The sequence below is a fragment of the Gorilla gorilla genome, chromosome 1, assembly GCF_029281585.2.
Source record: "Gorilla gorilla gorilla isolate KB3781 chromosome 1, NHGRI_mGorGor1-v2.1_pri, whole genome shotgun sequence".
NCBI classification, from domain to species: domain Eukaryota; kingdom Metazoa; phylum Chordata; class Mammalia; order Primates; family Hominidae; genus Gorilla; species Gorilla gorilla.
This window is the reverse complement of record NC_073224.2, coordinates 18,964,875-18,985,738: the sequence shown is the minus strand read 5'-3', so window position 1 is coordinate 18,985,738 and position 20,864 is coordinate 18,964,875. Positions and strand designations below refer to the sequence as shown.

The 20,864-nt window shown below is 41.6% G+C and overlaps 1 protein-coding gene across 1 annotated transcript in view; it reads right to left on the bottom strand.

Annotated features, from left to right (window-relative positions):
• Positions 1-3,061: 3,061 nt before the first annotated feature.
• Positions 3,062-20,864, bottom strand: part of COG2 (component of oligomeric golgi complex 2) — a 52,329-nt gene continuing 34,526 nt past the window's right edge. Inside the window, exons 10-18 of the mRNA XM_004028562.5 lie at positions 18,040-18,179; positions 13,448-13,509; positions 11,847-11,998; positions 9,951-10,148; positions 8,941-9,013; positions 8,522-8,664; positions 6,934-7,073; positions 5,461-5,641; positions 3,062-3,753 (exon numbers count right to left, since the gene is read on the bottom strand). Coding sequence (XP_004028611.4) covers positions 3,652-3,753; positions 5,461-5,641; positions 6,934-7,073; positions 8,522-8,664; positions 8,941-9,013; positions 9,951-10,148; positions 11,847-11,998; positions 13,448-13,509; positions 18,040-18,179 — 1,191 coding nt within the window. The 3' untranslated portion in view covers positions 3,062-3,651. The remainder of the gene's footprint in view (positions 3,754-5,460; positions 5,642-6,933; positions 7,074-8,521; positions 8,665-8,940; positions 9,014-9,950; positions 10,149-11,846; positions 11,999-13,447; positions 13,510-18,039; positions 18,180-20,864) is intronic.

Here is a 20,864-nt window from a genome sequence, read left to right as displayed (position 1 = left end):
AGAGATTGGGGAGTTCATCTACAGAAGTTCCAAATCCTTTTTTTCTTTTCTCTCCTTCCTGGACACACAGCTAAAACTACAATTCCAGGCCCCACGTGCCTGAGCTCCACACACTGGAGTGAGGGGGAAGGATTTTGTGCTCACCCAAACTGGGGCCAGAGCCACACCCTGGGCGCCCCCCTCACTCTTCTCCCTTTCTTGTAGGTTGCAGTGGAGGGGGAGTGGGCTGAATGGTGGCCTTCAAAAAGATATGTTCACATCCCATCCCCTGGAGCCTGTGAATGTGAACACATTTGGAAAAGGGTCCTTGCAGATGCAATGAAGCAAGGGATCTCAAGATGCGATCATCCTGGATTAACCAGGTGAGTCCTGAATCTGATGACAGTGTCTCTATCAGTCAGAAGGGGAGAAGGCCACGTGAAGACGGAGGCAGAGACTGGGGTGATGCTGCCGTAGCCAAGGAACACCTCCAGCCACAAAGACGCTGGAGGAGGCGAGGAATCTCCCCTAGAGCCTGCAGGGGGAGCACGGCCCGGCTGACGCCATGAGTTTAGACTTTTCAAAACTGTGAGAGAATGCACTTCTGTTGTTTCCAGCCACCACACTTGTGGTAATTTGTTACCGCAGCCCTAGAAATGAATGCAGGAGGTTCCCCCAGGGTGAACTTGGAAGCCATAGGATGGAGATGGCTGACTTCCAGTCAGCCTGGGTCCCTGAATGACCTACTCATGGCCTCCCCAGCAGCATTACAGTAGAACAAAAAAACTTCTCCTGTGGCTGACACCCACTTTTGAGTCTGTATATTAGAAAAATTGAAACTGATGACAGGTTTACAGTATGTAAGTATTATTTCATCTTTAAGCTTTATTCAACAGTAATTTCTCCAAAGCAAAGCAAATAAAACACATACCACAGAAAGGAGAGACGTTCTGGGGGAACCATGGACAAAGGCTCTGAAGCCTTTCACTTTACCTAAAGATTCTTGTTTCTTTCCTTTTTCTTTTTTTTGAGACAGAGTCTCACACTGTTGCCCAGGCTAGGGTGCAGTGGCATGATCTTGGCTCACTGCAACCTCTGCCTCCCGGGTTCAAGTGATTCTCCCGCCTCAGCCTCCTGAGTAGCTGGGACTACAGGCACGTGCTGCCATGACCAGCTGATTTTTTATTTTTAGTAGAGACGGGGTTTCACCACGTTGGCCAGGCTGGTCTCGAACTCCTGACCTCAGGTGATCCGCCCACCTCGGCCTCCCAAAGTGCTGGGATTACAGGTGTGTTTCTTAGAAATAGGTGTTATGGCATCAGGGCTGTCACTGAGAAAGGCAGTGTGCTGAGTCCAGGGCCAGTCTGGGGCTTGACAGGGTCAAAGAAATCAACAACTTGCGTTCCAATTCTTGACTGTCAACTTCTTTGTTGTAGTGTTGATTTTAGGGATGAAGAATTATGTACCAATTAGTAAACCAGGCTCTGGAATTATCTTGCTTGGGTTTCAACCCTACTTATTAGTTATCTTGATGACCTAAGCTGTCCGTTTCCTCATCTGTAAAATGAGAATAATAATGCTGGAGTTGGATGGGCTGTTAAGTCATAACCCTCTCCTCCTATGTTCTAAAACAAATGAGAAGGGCAGAGCACTCAGGGAGATGGGGACAAACATTTGGGGTCTATTGATGAAGGCTGGAGTGGAGGAAGTAGTTTACCTCCATGTGGCTACTGAGGTAGCTTTGCACTGGATCGGCTTAGCGAGGCTGGACCTGTGTTCCCCACGACTCCCTTCCTGGGATGGTTTGAGGTTGGCCTTGGTCACAGGAAACAGCTGCAGGAGGTGGGGTGGGGTGGCTGCATGCTGATACGCAGCAGGCTGCTGCAGCCCGGGCTCCACTGCAGCTCTTGCACGTTGACTCAGAGCTGCAGGCTCTCCTGCTGGCTTGGGGCGGGAGGCAGGCATGCAACTCCTCCAGCTCCTGCTGGGTCTCTTCCTTCAGCTTCCCTGAATCCTGGGCCAAGTGCATGTGCAGCTTCCTCTGCACGTCACCCCATCACTGAACTGGGGAGACCAGGAGGCAGCAAGAGCCAGATGCGGGCTCCATTTATCCCCACGGGTTCCAGTTCATTCTCTCTCCCCCACTGCACGCCCGTCTTTCCTTCCGCTGGCCCCCTGCTGATGGTACCCCACCCTACCACAGCCCTGCCAGGTGAGCCGGCTCCCACACCAGGGACGTCAAGCCCTGAGAAGAAATCCCTTCTCTGTCTGTCTCCCATGGTTCTGTCACTGACCAAATTTCCCAACAGTGAACTCCAGAACTGTACACTTCCCCCTCCAGGGGCAGGGCCTCCAGTGCTAAGCCCAAAGCAGATGCTCTCTACACACGGCGCCACTGTCCAATGTCTGTTACCTGCAAACAGAAAGTGCAAGCCCCTCTTTGTGGCAGGCTGGGGGCTGTGTGGAAGCCCCTGGGGCTCCACACACACCTGGCTCTTGGTGCTTTCACCACTGGGGTTTCCTCTGACTTCTCTAGCCCTCCTCATCCTGGTCTGTGCTAAAAAACTCAAGCCTGCTAACTACAGGACCTGCTCTCATTCCCTACCATTTACTTCCTCTCCCCAGGGCTAACCTTTGAACAAAGAAGGGACTGAGATGCACGGGAATGCAAGACTAAGGACTCAACATAGCTGCTTCTAGCTCCTCATCAGGCTGGGAGGGCCGAAGCCACAGCTAGGCGGGGGCTGCACGGCACTCCATGCTGCCTATGTGAGTTCAACCAACCAACCAGTCTTGGAGTGCCTCTCTCCAGTGCTTCCATCTCTTCTTCTCAGGGCAGTCTTCTTTCCTTCTATCCACATCAGCTTGCCAGGAAGGGCCTGCCGACTCCTAAGGAAGGTGTTACCCCTCCAAGGAAAGGAACTTCCACACATCGAAAGAAAGGGTCAGTGCTGGCCAGGACCCTTCCCATCAGTGCTAAGAGGAGCATCCGCCTGGAAGGGAATGTGTGTCATTACAGGGCATGAGTGACAAAGAGTGCTTCCCTGGTGGGGAATTCCCAAAGAAAAGGAGCACACACTCATGGGAGACACTTCTTTTATTTAGGAAGGAGGTCTTTCCTACTGGCGCCGGCTCCTGCCAGAGGTCGGGGTGACAGCAGGATCAGAAGCACTGCTCTCACACACAGTGGGAGTGGAGGATGGCTTCCCGCAGCCTCTTTAGAAAGCCCAGGAGTTCTCTTTATTTCAGAGAAGGGCATTTCTATACAGGACATCACTCCACTACAGTCGTCACTTCCAACTACAGGCTCAGGGAGATGACTCTTGATATTCATAGGTATATATTTACTTTAATCATATTTTAGAAATCAGCTCTTCCACACTAAGATTTACAATAAAAATAAAATAATTTGTTCTGTAAACTATAGTAGAAAGTTTCAAATGTCTTAAAAACTATCTTCCATACAATGGAAAAAGGCTTTTGTGTTCTTTTGGGCAAAGGAAGACCCAAATACGCTGAGAGAAGACGCATGGGCGTGTTGCTGGAGTGATGCTGGAAGCACTTCTTTGCTACGGATGGTTGCTAAGAGAACAGAGTCACTTTCTCCCCTTCAGCCTGGAAGTCCAACTCTTCTCTTGCTTAAGAATCTAAACTCGGGATCTTCCAAGATGCTTAAGGCTGCTCTGCGGTTGCCTGGTCCTTGGCAGCAGCAACAAGCTCTGAGAGAGCTGGGAAGCTTTTTATGTCACTTGCTTGTAGTCCCAACTTTTGTATCTGCAAAGGCCATGAGAATGAATTATGTTACTGCAATTCAAGCTGAATATGGGGAAAAAAAAAGAAAATCTTCATCCTCTACTAAACCAGAAGACAGTTCCCTGAAGACTTGTAGGATATTTTTTCCTCTAGAGCAAAGGATTTACTTGTTGTAAAATGTGAGGATTTTGGGGTCAAACACTTAGCATTCTAAGAAGCCAGTATGTTAATTTATCTCAGTTCATCAAATCAGACAGAATAAGAGCCTCTTTTGTGGGCCTAAAAAAATTCTAGAAAAGAAAATCCACACTAGAGGAAATAAAAAAGTGAACTATTTTTTAAGTAGAGAATTTTCAAAAAAGTACTGGTCTGTGCTCTTAGTTTCTTAACATATTGCCAAAAACCTTTTAGAATCAGATGAATTGAAAACACTTTATTTGGCAAAGCAACTACCGTGGATTATTTTGGTCACCGAGACATGACACACTATGTTCCCACTTTTGTTTAAAAACGACAATAACAACACACACACACGTATACATCCATACACGCACACACACACACGCACCACACACACGCACAGAGAAAGATCCGAAAAGATACACACCAAGTCTCTGTCAGCATTTTGTGGTTTGTTCTGGGGACCGGGACTGCGGGAGCACCTTTTCTTTCCCTTCTCTTTCCTTTTAGTTCCCTATCCCACTCTCCTTCCTTCCTTCCCTTTCTTTTGCTCATTGGCTCTTCACGTTTCTATAACATACTTTCTTGCTTGTAAAAAGTCTTTGGGTTTTTTTTCCCAAATAAAGAAACATGGCAGTTGACTTTTACCGGGATATATCTCTAAATTCATCTCAAAGCAGAAAAAAGTTGAATTTTCAGTGATGATCATGATGCGTAAAAGAAATTCCTTAGTGAGCTAGAAAATCAAGTGTCTTGTTTTGACTGCTTTTTTTTTTTCCTTTTTCTATTAACATTGTATCAGTTCTCCAAAACACCACCAAGTGTCCTCTTGTGGAAACTTTATGATTTCACTTTTTTTCCCTCTGGAAAGGCCTCCCTTGAGGACCTACTACTATGTGCGACACTTTAACAGTTTAGAAGGCCAGTTTCTGAACATCTAGAGGTTTTATGATACTGTCCTCACAGTATCATAAAATTTCATTTTCACCTCAGTGAAAAATGAAAAGACATTCATTGCACCTTATCCATATCACCTCTTAAGTGATAATATCCACATTACCATTCAACTACATGCCATGATTCTAAAATTTGTGTTTTATAGGAAAGCTACAAAAGCCAAGCAGGGAAGCAGAGAAGTTATGCTCAAAGGATTTCTCATGCACCATAGAGGGGTAATGCTTTCAGTTATTTTAAGCTAAACCAGCAAGCATTTCAAAAGCCTGGGGTTCGCACCAATTAAGTATCAGGCACTGGACCAAAAAGTCTCACTGTAGTGAGCTCCGTGAGCATGGGCACTGGGGAAACAAGCAGATGGCAACAGCGCCAGAGAGCACGCCACCAGACTTCAAAACGGGAATTCTCATATTGCCTTCTCATACTGCCTAGGGGCAAAGTAATTTGGGAGCCCCGACTCCTAGTCTTAACACAAGAAGCAATTCCCTAGCCACTGCGAAAGCATCTCTGGGATCACGTGAGCCACCAAGTAACTGCCCAGCTCTCAGAATTTGGTTTCAGGCTCGCTGGAGCTGCCGGCGGCTGATGGGTTACCTGCTCTCCCAAGTACTCAACATCTAGAGCCAACTGCAGCCTGATTTTGTCGTCGTCGCTCATGCCACCACTGGGACCGACGGGGTTGGCGGGAGTGGTTTTTCTGGCTTGTTTCAGCCTTTTCAGGCTCTCTTCCATCTTCTTCACAGAGTTTAATACATCTGACACGGTTTCATAGTACCTTGGATACAAGACACGTTTATTGGTGAAAAGAGGCATTTGTGTTTAACACCAAATAGAGTAACTGGCTTTGTGGACCAAAAAAAGAGATTTTTAAGATAAAAATTCACTTCCAACGAAAATTCAACCACGGTAGGTATTTAAGTTTCTTAAGATCATTTTATATATATATATATATATATATATATACACACACACACACACACATACACACACACACACATGTATATACGTATATATATACACACACACATATACACATACGTGTGTGTGTGTGTATATATATATATGGTCTTAAGCGTCTAACACAGCATTCCCTCAGAATTTAAGAAATATGTGTGTGCGTGGATTTTGCTTAAATTTTTAATCCTGAACATGGAGAAAACTATAGACCAATTTTGTCTTTCATGTATCGAGGGTGGACATCTGTAGCTCATGCCCCAGATCAAGTAACAAGTTCATTTCCAATCAGTTCTAGGAACAGTTCATCTTTTAGAGTGTAAAAGTATTTCAGAATTTTAAATAAAGCTCATTGCCTTCAAAATACTTTCAATACAATTTTCAAATTATAAATGAGTTATATTTCAAAGCTTTGTCTACAAGCTGGTTACTTGGCATCTGAAATACATTTGCCCACAAAAACTGTATTATACATCATTGTTATGTTCTAAATTAACCCATAAATGGCCACTTAAATCTTAAGTAAATAAAATACTACTGCAAAATTAATATTTAATAATTAAAATTGGTAACAAAATTGAGTAACACACTTTTTGATTTGGGAAAAGCAAATTTCATTAGAAAAAGACAATCGAGTGTTTTAGAGGTTTTAGGAATCGAGTCCTTGTCAGCTGTAATTACTTTTAAATGTATGTTTTCTCTTCCTTGATTACAAGGGTTTCACCAACCTAAGTCCTTTGAGTATCTGTTATGATTAGAGCCACTTTGGACTGACAGGGTCTGAGCAAAGAAAGAGCCTCCCAGAAGAATGTGGCTGGACCTGAGAGAACGGCACCTGCAGGGAACGCAGGCAGGGCCTGGAGATGCGGGGGCACTGTGCACATGGCCCGGCCCCAAGGCTGAGGCCCAGGCAGAGGAAGCCAGCCCACAGGCCGTCCACAAGGGTGTGGGGAGGGAGGAAGCAAACAGCGGGACACACACTCTGACTAATCCAGTGAAGAAGTGCTAGGCAGTCTCACTGCCTTATCCATACGCAGTGCTTGATTGCCTTGGGGGTTTCTGCCGCAGACTCTTCTAAGCAAGGCCCACAAGGTCTGCTTTTAATTTACTTACTTATGAGTGCTTTCACTGAGAGTGCCTTCTAGCCACTGCTGAATTATTGCTTGTTTGAGCTTATCCTTGTGTCCGCTCTGAAGCTGGAATAAGGGCTTCAGAGCACTGTCCACATAGGAGGAAGCTGTGGTTGGGACCTCCTGGAATGATGATGGTAGGAGATAAAGATGCACAGGAAAAAAACAGAAAAGAAACAGAGTAAGTTACCCAGACCTCAAGTCCAAAAGGATACTATTAACGTTCTAGTTTTGAGACACGGACAACTTCCATCCCTCCCAAAAGTAACACTGGGGTCCACAGAAAGCTGCCTGGAGAACACAAGGGAATAAGAAGAGCCAGCACAAGAAGGTGATGTCTGGAGCCAGGCTGGGTTGAGGTGCTGGCTGGCACAGCCACCCACTGCTCAGGGCACCGAAACTAGGGCACTGCTTCCCGTAGCCTCACGTCCACACCAATCACCTGGTGATCTCATAAAACTCAGGTTCTAATTCTGTTGGGGGCAGTGGGTGGAAGGGTTGAGTTCTGGGATTGTGCTTTTCTAGCAAGCTCCCACCCACAAGGTGATGTGAATGCTGCTGATCACTAGACCACTGTTTGAGAAGCAAGGATACAGGGTCAGGAACGTAACCTTTCTTAGCTCTGGTTTCTTCATCTGCAAATGACAATACTAGCACCCATTTTGTAGGAGGATAATAAGACTATGCAAAGTGTCTAGCATAGTGAATGACCCATAACAAACTCTCAGTAAATGTATTACTGTAACAGCCTATTGAATAGAAAGGGAGAGTTGGTAGATTACTAAAGAAAAATAACATATTGGTTTCTCTCTCCCACTTCCAAGTGGCAGCTTCAAATCAGACAATAATTATTGAGCAAATATAAAATGGCACAATATTTGCATATAACCTATGCACATCCTTCAGTATAGTTTAAATCATCTTTAGATTACTAAAATTTATATTTTTTTAAATAAAAACTTTTTTTGTGTGTGGAGACTGGATGTCACGACATTGCCCAGGCTGGTCTCAAACTCCTAGGTTTAAGCAATCCTCCTGCCTCGGCTTCCCAAAATGCTGGGATTTTGGTGTGAGCCACCACATCTGGCATGTATTTTTATTGTTGTAGTTTTTTTTTTTCCCCCTAAATATTTTTGATCCACAGTTGGTTGACTCTGTGGATGCAGAACCTGGGAACAAGGGGCCAACTATGCTTCCAGTAACAATAAAGAGGGAACAAGATATAAAGTGTGGAATACCTGATATGGAGACAAAAATGTATAGGACTTTAAGATGTTATTAAAATGCTTTCTTCTGAAAAACCTACTTTTCCTCAAGACCAAAAGGAAACTGAGTGTATCCTTAAATACTTTTAGGATAGGATGGGAAAGGTCTAACTATTTCAGTTTGTGGCCCAGAGCCCCTGACCACCCCTGCCCAACCTCCCTCTCTTCATCAATACCATTCTCAGAATGGGATGAGCTCAGTCTGCCTCAGGCTACCCTGGGAATCCGCCGCTTCCTTCCTTCCTCTTTGGCTTTCCTAATACACACTTCCCCACCTCAAAATTCTCTCCCATAAATGGCGCTGACCTTATTGGTTCTTCGGTAAAGCCTGGGAACCTCCAGGGCGCTTTTTAGGAAACCGAAGCAAGAGTCACTTAAATCCTGGATGATCTTGCTACTCAAGGAGGGCACACAGGCTGACAAAGAGCTCTGGGAGTCCTCCAGGGCTGCTGTTGAGGTTAAAGACTGGATTTAATCATCATGCTCAGGCCCAGACATGAACTTCATTTGAAATACTGTCACAGCATTTACATTGTGTACTATAATAAATCAGATCAAATGAATTAAATAAAACATCTTATTTAGGTAAGTTATAATACAGAACAGAGAAACAACCAAGGATTTATAACTACAGAAGAAAATGTTAAATATACCCTACAGTCTCTGAGATTTTATTTTAAATCATTTCTTATTCAAAGATTTGCTTAGTCAAGATTCATTTTTACCTGAGATAGAAGAAAAATTCTTAAAGCCAATCATTTCAAGTTTTGGCTTGATTATTTCCAAGAGTTCTGGAAGCTGAAATAAATATGCACTTTATATATTCAGTTACTTTTTTAAATCAAAGGAAGAGGCAATTCTATTTGCATCTACAAACTCTAGAATTTGCTAATGAATGGTGAACTTAAAATCAGGAATTTCAGTAATTTTCATCAAAGGAAAGAAACAGTTTTAATGCTTTTACTATAAAAAGATTTCAACAACATGAGAAATCACATGGTTTAATGGCTATTAACAAGCACAGAGAATAAGCAAAAACATTTTCTACTCTATGGCGCTCCATAATACGAAAATAGCTCACAGTAAAGACCATATTCTTACTGAAAACATACAAATTTTAAAATTCAAAACAGTATTTATTCAAGCACCACAAAATATCTAAACTTGAGGAAAGCAGAATTGTGTATCAGAGGACTTAACCACTAAATTCACCCCACAGAGTTAATGTTAAAAGCAAAAACATATGGATCTATACAGAGAAAAAAGAGGAAGAAGTTTTAATATTTTAGCACTTTCAAAGTATAGCTGAAGATTAAACATCAACAGAAAATATCGGGGTAAATTAATGTAAAGTAACTAAAATCCAGCCCACTAAAGATCATGCCTGACCAGAATAAGGTGAGCTAATGGAAAAAAAAAAGTGGGGGAGCATGGCTGCTCAAGCTTGTCCCATCACTACTGAAGAGGAAGCAGGGTGGAGGTGAATACAATACAGAATGCACTCCACGCAGGAGGAGAAGTGCACACCCTTAGAAACCCTATATGGACATGATCTGTCAGGGGAAGCTGGAGAGACACCTAGAAAGGGAGGTGAGTGAGAGGTTCTCTCTTGGGGTACCCACGGGTCCCCCAATTTAAGCCCCGTAAGGCCCAGTGGTGTTTGCCTTTTACACATACTATCTTCTGTGAAAACATTAAACCAAGCACCTGGAATTCTTCTGGGACACAGGCTTACCTGCTCCTGAAGCTTGTCCAGGTCCGCAACCACATACACGAGCTGAGTGCGGGAAATGGAAACCACAGGCTTTGTTTCCGAAGGACCACTTCCTTGGTCTTCAGTGTTTCCTTGGGTGATGGAAGGTTCTTTGCTACCAGTTACCAAAGGTTTCTTGATCTCCTTGGGACTTTCATTAGAAATGGGCCTGAGTGAAAGCTGAAAAAGGATTTCACTGATTAACTACTTTCACACTAGCAAGATACATGAGCATTTATATATTATATATGTGTGCGTCAATAACTCACCATTAAATGCTAGCTGTCTACATAGCATTTAGTAAAAACTTACTAATAAAAGTACACAATATTGTATCTACAGGAAGGAGTGAAGCACTAAGAGAGAAACAAGGACAAACTACGGCCCCATGTACATTTACCTTCTGGAACTTGTCTAATTTCTGGTGATAAAAATAACATGTGAAAAATAAAGTGCCCAAACCACAATAAAATTAATTTTGGGGACATCACAGGTTTTAAAAAAATCAATTATATTAGGCAAATAACATAGCGTAATACATTTGTAACTATAATTAACAAGGGTAAAATATCAAAATCCAAACCTTCAAATACAAAAAACAAAGTGTTCTTTGTGTCACATTGTTTATAAGGGAAAAAAATCAAAGAGAAGTAAGCTAGCATCAAGAAAAGAATGGGATAGAATGGGATAATGAACATTCAGGGCAAAGTGATCTACTAGAGATAAACGGAGAATTCCTGGCTAGCAAGAACGCATGCTTAGCCTAATTGAATAATCGTCTTAACCCCACTCTGTCAGGGGAATCATACAGTGGTCTTCAGAAACAGCTGACAGCCCAGGGTGGTCCACCAAGACCCTTCTGAGCGGAGGAAAGGCAAAAGGGAAACACAAACTAGATTTCACTAGACTCCCATTACCTGGCAGGAGCTTTAGTCCAAATAAATCCTCACGACAGCCACATATAGAAGCTGTTTTCCCATTCTCCAGATGAAGACTCAGCTTAATTTCTCCAGGTCCACAGAATTAAAAAGTTAAAGAGCCAACGTTTGACATCAGCTCCAAAGCTGACACTCTTTCCATTAAAATACACTGCAAGAGGAGGACTGGGATCCTTTCCCACTCCAAATTACAAAGATTTTATTCAAAGTGTGCTGTTTTCTCCCTGTTGTCTTTTTTATTTTTCAGAACACATCTCCTTTGCATACTCCTCACACTGCGATGACTGGTTTACCTGAGTGTCTGTTACTCGCGCTGTCCCCAGAGAAAGGGCAGCACTACAATCCGAGGTCCCAGCAAGGACCCGCCGGGCTGGTGCTCAGCACAGGACTGGACCAACGCTCTTGTGGATCAAGAATTTCTGGGTTTTTGTAGGGTATTAATAAGTCATCAGAGCATGTGGATATTTAATATATTTGATTATTTGAAAAGGGAAAAGGATATTCAAAAAAAGAATTTTAATACCTTTTTATGTTGATGACAATATCATTTTGTAAACTTCCAAATATTAAGTATTAAAATGCATATATTTTTATTTCTAATCATTTTCATAATCACCTTGAAATTAAAATGAACATCTTTTTTTTTTTAAATTTGGAGGCAGTTCAAAGATTCTGGTTTTGAGAAGGGAAAAAATGGACTTGCCAGAGTGGTGCTTTTCAACAAAATAAGTTTGTGATAATAGACACCCCTAAATGCAATGCTTGCAGGAGTAAAAATGAAACACAGACACAGAGCTGGAGACAATCTTGGGAAGTCAGACTACTGTGGTCCTCTGAATTAACCTCTCATGGCATTTACAAAAATCTTAGGGAGTTAGCCTAACATATCTTCAATTTTTATCAGTATTGATTATGGATGAGCTCCACAGCCAGCCCTTACCTCACTGACAAACACAGAGTATCGTGCCAAAATCTGCAGAGTGAGTCTCCACAGGCGATGCACCAGTAATGGCAAGAACATCTCATCTGACCAACACCTCCTAAGGCTGCTCCAAGTTCTATGAGAAGCCAAAAGGCAATATGGACTTTCAGCTAGAGAAAAAACAACAACACACATTTAAGGAATTTCAGGCAATTTTAGGCTATAGTCTAATGTGAGACTTTCGATGTACGATTCAAAGGTAAAGAAAATGGCCTTCTGAAGAAAACCATGTGGTCAGCAAAGCTGTTGGAGGCACAGGGATGAGGAGTGGCCACAATCCAAGTTCCCTACCACATCCTTCATGCCACGCACAATTTTACATGACACTATCTCCCAGGTGTTTGGATAAACATCAAACACATATAGCATTCAGAAATAATGTTTAATAGGTACTTCATACCAAATCGACAAACATGGGCTGGAGTGGCAATCACTTGCACAGGTTTAAACTTCAGTTTCAAATTTGTCCTATTTCACAAGAGTCTTCCTCTATCTCAACGTACTTCTTATTTTTATAGAAGAAGTTAACTACATATGACCATTTTTGGCAAAGACAGATGAAAACTAACTCTGAGGCTAAAATTGATTCAAAATGACAGTAGACTTAGCTGTATAAAAGAGAGTGGAAATTTACGTTGAGGAACCTAGATATCAGCACACAGTATTTCAGTGGTCACTAGGAATAAATATATGATACAAAAATTAATGAGGCTGTCAGAGTATGTCAACATGTACTGGTAAGTCCACATACCTACAACTGTTACCTGCCCAACATCCCAGGATGGGCGGCTAGGGCACAGGAGGCCCAGGATGCATGCTCCAGCTGTGAGTCATTCTCAGTGAGACACAGGAGCACCCTGACCCTCTACCATGCAGACCAGTCCTCAGCCTGGGAGGAAGGCAGATCACAGCCAATTTGCTAAAAAAACCCAGCTGATCACATAAGCACACCAAGGGGCCATATCCCCTGGACAAGTTATATTCAGGAATGAAAATGAGGTCTGTTTCCTATATTCTTATTCATTTTTCATCTCTATAAAGCAAGAACTCTCTACACCTAAACTATTTGGTTTATTTTTACCTTATTAAAAAAAGAAGTCAGGCTGGGTGTGGTGGCTCATGCCTGTAATCCCACCACTTTGGAAGGCCAAGGTGGGTGAATCACTTGAGGTCAGAGTTCGAGACCAGCCTGGCCAACATGGTGAAACCCCGTCTCTACTAAAAATAAAAAAATTAACCAGGCGTGGTGGTGTACACCTGTAATCCCAGCTACTTTCGAGGCTAAGCCAGGAGAATCGCTTGAACCTGGGAGGCGGGGGCTGCAGTGAGCCAAGATCATGCCATTGCACTCCAGCCTGGGCAACACAGCGAGACTCCATCTCAAAAAAAAAGCAAAAAAAAGAAGTCAAACTAAGTGATTTTTAAGGTCCAACTTACTGTATGATTAAAAAAAAAAAAAAACAGTAAAAGTACGCTCAGAGTACTGCGATCCAGCTGACTTGGTGAACTGAATGAACTCATTTAGGATACCATGCCACTTATCACTTTAAGGGAGTTACCTGGGGCATCTTCCAGGACATCTGTAAGTGCTGCTTCTAAGGATCCCGCTATTTCTCTAAATCTGAGATAAAAACAAGAACACGAATTAGTGTTTATGACTGACAGATGCCTTTCCCTATCCATTCTCTGTTTTTCCTAAGTAACAGGAACTTCCTCTGTCACTCGCTGGTAAGTCCAGCCTCGGAATGCTTATTCTCCCAGCCTTTTTTTTTTTTTTTTTTTTTAACTGAACAAGAAATCGTGACTAAGCCACTGTTATATAAGGGTTCTCTGTTATTTGCAGCTGGTCTGAATCATAACTTACCCCATGTTTCTCAAATTAAACAAACTGCCAGTTAAGTCTCCATCAAGAAGTTGTTGCTGGTGAGCAGCACCTGATTATGATCCTCTATTCACTTCAAGGCCGTAAAACTTTGGTTCCTCCAACCCATCTATCTTAACACCATCACAGGAAGGTAAACGTCCCCAAGCTAAGAAAGCTGCATTCTGTACCTGTGTTGGCAGCTTGAGAAAAATCACAGGAAGTGGCCAGTTAAAACTAGAACTCGCTGCTTGGTGCTCTTCTAATCTGTGACCCTCTCCCACGTCCATGGTATTTGCCCTTCCGGTTCTACGGCTGTCTGTACCAGCACTTCCTAGATGTGCGTTCTTTTTTCCCTGATGAGAGCTGGCTCACCTGGCACCTCAGCTCATCCTGTCACAGACTTCTGTTCTAATAATGGATATGGACATGTTTTTATGACTTTGTGAAAGGCAAATGTGTTATATAGTTTTTTTAAGCTAGCTGCTTTTGCAGGCATTGTTTTCTAACTATATAACTCCTGCAATTTCATATATCTCTTTACTAGCATGCTCTTTTGTCACCTGCTAATTGCCTTACTAGTAATGAATTCTGATGCATGCTCAATATCAATTTATCCAACTGATATTAAATTATTTTTTATAGTACATAATGTGCTTTTACAAAGCGGTTCACAGACTGAGCTAAAGGCAACTGTCTGAAGAGTAAAAAGAACAGCTTGAGACAAAAAGCAGCAGCCCTACCCAACACAGCTGAGCACTGAAGACACTAAGGCTATCCTGGACCATTATAGCTGGCTGGTTTCCAGTAGCTGTCCCATCTGCCCCATGGAAGGAAAGGAACTCTCTAATTGCCCAGTGAAGCTTACAAAAGGCTAGTCTTTTCAAGCTGCAGTTGAGAGGTACAGAAGGAACAAGTGACAGATGGAAAAGTGGGATAAGAGAGCACTGGAAACTAGCCCAGGAACAGCAGTAAGAGGAGGCAGTGACACTGAGCACGGGAACAAGGGAGATGGGATTGCTCTGCACCTGGGAGAGCAAACCAGCACCTAGAGCTCAATCTCAGACCCCCAAGTCCTGCCTTTTTTCAAAATCTAAACAAAATATAGGAAGTTAGCCCTGATACAGAAAAGGCCTGATAGCTGGCACAGCACTGTTTATATCAGGGAAAAACTGGAAGCAACCTAAATGGCCAAAAGAAGGAATATGCTTATGGAACCTGCGATATATTCAATGGACTAGTATGCAGTATTAATGTGGAAGCTTGATGCTATAAACCAATAAGGAAAAATAGGTATAATTTAGTACTATGCAAAGACATGGGACACAAAGTTTTATGTATATTTACAATAATTCTGAAAAGCATAGAAATGAAAAAGGACCAAAGAAATGCAGCAGAGCCTTGATCCCTGCACTTCACAGAGAGGTTCTGCCTGTCTGTGAGCAGGGACAGTGATGCATGATTACAACTGCCTGAGTCACTTGGCCTAGGTGTGCTCCCCAGCCAGGGGACCAGCACCTCACACAGCTCTGCTGTGCAGTCACTTCCAGGAATGAAGCAACAGATCATATTTCTTCTTGGAAAATGGCCAAAAGTGAGAGGGAACCTCTGCTGAAATCTGAAAAGCCATGCTGTGGTTTTCATGTGCACATCGAATGTCATTCTACTCTCAACAGGATCCATGTAAGAAGGGCAACCCCAAATACAAACATTTCTAAATTCTTAAATATAGGCCTGGGGAAGGTCTCTAGACATATTCCTCCACGAACATCACAGGTCTACAATAATACTTAAATAAAAATAACAATGGTGATAATAATAGTGATGCCTATTGTTTTTTTTCTCTGAAGTATTGGAAACGTCATTAAGTGCACCCGTCTCTTGTGGATACACATGTCTGAGAGGAGTGCAGGAACAGGAAAGGGCTACTTGCACCTTAATACTACTATGTAGATTCCACATCATAAGACTGTGTTCAGCATATACTATGTAATACACTATATACATGTGAATGTACTATAAAGATTTCAATTTTAAAAAGAACAGCAAACTGAAATTTAGGCTTTAGCATTTAAAGGGCTAACACCTGCAGTTTCCAGGCAGCCACTGACTCATTATAATTTGGGGCTGTTTTGATCACATCTGCATTTAATTTCTTCCTATGAGATACTAAGTCCTCATCTACTTTCCAATATGCCCGTAGGTGCAAATGAAATGTAGACACAGTGGGGTCTCAGGGAGAGTGAGAGGATACAAAATGTGTTCACAAGAATTGTGGTGGTGGCTGGGGTGGGGAGGTGGCCTTTTTCCTGAAGGTGATTGGGATGTGGGTATATAGTCAGATCCAGAAGCAGAAAACTATTACTGAGAGTGCAATATTAATATTTCTTCTTAGGAAATGTCCAACCATCACCACCCCACTGTCTTTAGGTTTACTTCAAATGACCTTGAAATGAATCTGATGACAATGCAACTCTGACCCTAATCATGTTTGCGGAACTTTTTGTCATCCTTCAGAGCAAACAACCCAACACCTGATAAAAATCAATAGAAAAGTTCTACAAAGTCTTAATGGAATTTACTTTTTAGATGGAAAAACAAATGTACTAAAGACAAGTTCTACATTTCCATAACTCAAACGTATTTTTTTAAAATTTCATGAATTTTAAATAAAAGAGGTTTTTTAAAAAAGGCTAATCAGCTCCTTTGAAGGCTTAAGGCTGAAATCTGGTGAAGGTAAAAAAGACTTTCAGAGAACTGGCTGAGTTTCAATGTAGTTTAAGGTCCAATTACCAGCTTTGAGAGAAACTGAAATGAAGGGAGATGCAGCTGAGGCCAAGCTGGGCCATCACCAAGGGGCCCAGCCTGGCAGAGCCAAGAGCATGGGCTGAAATAGCCAATGGGGGCTCCAGGAGGTGCAGGGGTGGGATGGAAGAGTGAGGTGATGGTGCATGGGTCCCAGGGTCTGAGGAAAAGGACCAGGAAAGTTTGGAGGCAGGAAGCAGAGGAGTATGTTTGTGAGGTGACAGCATTAGATAACTAAAGCAATCTAACTCCAAACCTGGACGACAAAAAGAGATGGGGAAATGTAAACATTATTTCTCCATAGCAGTATCATTTTATAAAATGAAGCTTTGCTATTTTAAATCCTGCTCACAAATCAAAAAGGTTTCTTGCCCTGGCTTGATGTTGATTATCATATACCAACTATTTCCAGTGCATCCCATTAATATCTTAGATGAACAAATCCGTAATTTCCTGCTGAGAGACCAACTACATGATGATGCAACCTTGGAAAATTTAGCATAAAACACAGTATTGTAAGTGAAAGGGCACCTTACTACTTCATTCTGAGAACTGTGATTTCATTATAAAAAGATGATTACATGCATTGTCAATCATCTCAAGCAATTATCATCAGGGTACCTAATTCTTGATTTCCCTCTCTGTAATTATTCCTCAGAACGCTAGGGGAAAGGACTGCATCATAATTAATGAAAGCATCCAGCAATTTAAATAAAAAAGCCTACGATTCTTCAAAGAGCATTTCAAGTAAAATCCATTCTACGGAAGAACATACCATGACCTCATTCAAGAGAATCTGCAAAAATGACTCTTATCATGTTTTTCCAATGCAGTGTATGATAAGGGTTCATCCTAAATTTCCCCCAAGTATTTTATAGAATGGCTTATTGACAAAGGTGATATCATCATGAAACCTGGAAGAAAAATGTCACCATTTTCCTGAATAGAGGGTACAAATGTCACAAAGATGATAAGGGAGGCTGAAATAATGACTAGGCTTCTCATAAACTAATAGATGGAACCAGCTGCAAAGAACACTTAAAGCTCTGCTTCTCCCCATTCCCTCTAGGGGAAAAGTATCTCAGATGAGCAAAAACAGATGTGAGACAGGTTCATTATTTGAGGCAGACGATGAAATAGGGAAAACGGAAAAAAAGAGCTGCTGTATAACTCCTACTTTCTCTTTTCACGATGAATGAGGACATGGTGGGTGGGAATGAGGCTGGGCTTGGAGTCAGCTCCTTCCAACTCTTGTGTTCTGAGCTCTCCAATTACCAAAAAAGAAAACTTATCTTTTTGTCATGCAAGCCAGACTTTGGCAACCATAATACTTCTTATATCTCTTTCTCCACTTTCAATTTTGTCTCCCAAAGCCTATTATGATGATCAGAGAAAAGGAGCCGCTAACTGAGGCAACATCCTCAACTGGCATTCCAATTCTGTTTTAGAAGGGTGCGGGGCGGGGGCGGTGAATAGATGACCAACCTTATTTGAAAATAAACAGGCAAGTTCCACTTCTTATTGAAGCTGTGATAGGCAGGATGGGCTCTTAATCTCTTTACACTAGCCTGTGATCCACACTGCCGTTCCAATCTTCTGACAAAATCCATACTTATGGTATATTTCTAAAATAAAACAAAAGGAAAATTTTCATTATTAGAACACTAACTAGAACAGGGAGCATGTACTGAAAACTGTAATCAAGATAAAGAAGCTCAACATGTAAGAATCACAGTTTCTAGAGTTAACAAGGACCTTACAGGATCTTTCTTCCAATGTCCCCATTTAATGATACATAAATGCCCAAAGTGGTTCTGTGATATGTCTTCCGTGTCTTCCATGGCAAAGCCCATCTGAGACCCAGGCACTCTAAGTCTGGTGCTCTTTAAATGGCAGTGCTCATGTTCTAGGGCCCCCTACCCCAGCCCACTGGAATCAGAATTGACAGCAGATTAAATGACATAGTTCATCATTGACTCACAAAGGAGAAAGAAGGAGAAAATTCTGAAGAAGAAAGAGAGAGAAGAGAAAGAATCAAACCATGTGAGTATTCACTTCATTTTTATAAATAAGCATGAAAACTGACAGGGAGATGTACCAAAACCATTAAGAGATTAAGAGTGGCAGCTAACCCGCAGCATTTATCATCGACACACTGTGCTTAGAATTGTCTTATTTAATTTAACCCACAAAACGACCCCACAAGGCAACTACCATCATCATCATCATCATCATCATCATCCCCATTTTACAAATGACGCTTCTTCTTCCGTTGAGGCTCACAGAGAACCTGCTCAAAAGACAAGCTAGGAGGTAGAGGAAGCAGAATGCTAGTCAGTCAGTTGACCAAAACTGCGGCTGCATGTTGCTTTTGTGAGTACTTTATTCCCGAAGCCCCCAGGCTCTAAGAACACTGTTGAATTTTTTATGTTCTTCTCAATTAAAAGGGGCTCAATCCAGGGTCATCAAACCATTAATCTAAATATGCTAAAGTCTGTGCTTAGAAAGGATCTTATAGTAGTAAAAACTACAGGCTTTAAATGTATTTCAAATGGTTTTGGGCAAACTTATGTTATCCCAGAGGGTGGTCTAGGTGTGTGGACTTGAGACAAAAATAGGGATTATTCTTCCCTTTTGGGACAAAACTATACCTCTGCATATAATGGATGCTAAAACAGATATAAAGATATTGCCCTCTTACAAGAAACACATTACATTAAGGCTTAAAGCTGAAAGTATTTCTGGAAATAAATGGATACTATCTGCTGGAAACTATACTCACAAATGTTAAGTATTAGCCTAAAATTCTAAAGTCAAGTTCTATCAGAAAGGTTCATTTCTGAGCTGAAACATTTCCTGAGTCAAACATGGTCAATACGAGTCTCTAAAGCACATAGCAAATTGTAAAGCGTCTTCACATTTGCTAGTGCTTAAAGCTTACAATTGCTTCTGCTTAAAGCCATTATTTCACTCTCCTTATGCTATCTTATTTAAAAAGCCCTACTTTTTAAAATTACAAATGTTGTTGCTACAAAATTTATTGAAAATGGCACAATCCTGTTATTCAATGCACTGTAACATGGGACAATCAGCCAACAGATAAGGTAAGTTGCGTTTCTGGAATGGTAAACCTCCCAATGTGTTGTCTTATCTGTGGGAAACCTGCTGGGCCCCAGGCTGTTTATGCTTATCTTGTGCCTCTCTACACTTAAAAAATTAATAAACAAATTCGCCAGGGAGGCTAGACAAACAACAAATATGACTTCTAGAAATAAAAAAATATGACAATTAACCGGAAACTCAATGTGCAGGTGGAAAAGAGTTTAGACACAACTAAAGAAGGAATTAGTGACCTAGAAGACAGACTGTGAAATTATCGAGAATGCAGCAAATACAGAGGATAGGGTGAGCCTGTCTAAACAAGAGATCTAGATGGAGATGATAGAGGAATGAAAGAAAAGCACAACTGAAGAAATAATATATAAAAATGTTCCAGAATGGATGAAAGATACCAATTCTCAGATTCAGAAAACCTATCAAATCCTAAGGATAATAATAAAAAAAAGAAGTTCTACTGGACATATCATAGCAGAACTTACTTAGCACACCGAAGTCACACAGAAGATCTTAAAAGCAGCCAGAGAAAAAAGGCATTAACTACAAAGAAATAACAATTAAATTAATGGCTAACTTAATAATGCAACTCAAAAGACAACACTCAAAGTGCTGAGAATTCTGTTAATACATCCAGCAAACTGACCTTACAAACAGAAGCAATACAGTTATTTTCAGACAAACACAAACTGAGAAATTATTAAAAAAATAAATTATCATCAACAGTTAGAAGACTAAAAAGTCTTCTAACATGAATTTCAGAAGAATGATTCAAGAAGGATGAGCTGACATTCAAAAATGAACAGTAAGCAATGACAAACATGTAGGGTAATTCCCAGAGGACGATGACGATTTAAAACAATAAAAATGCCCAGTTTTTAAGATTTAAAAAAAAACAAAATAGAAGTACGAGCGAGGAAACAAAAATATATACTATGAGAAGGGATGGTTGGTGTTAATGTGTTCTAAGTTCCGCGTATTGTCCAGGAGAAGGCTCAAGAACATAAATCAACTTTAGATTCCGTTAAGTAACCAGTAAGGTTACTCAATATGTACAGAAATAAAGGGCACAACTTCCAAATTAGTAGAGGGGACAAAATGGAATAAAGATGGAAAACAGATCCCCAGAAGTCTAAAATACAAAGAAGGTGAAAAAAGAAGGGAGGAAGAAAAGATGGGAGGAAGGAAATAAGGGA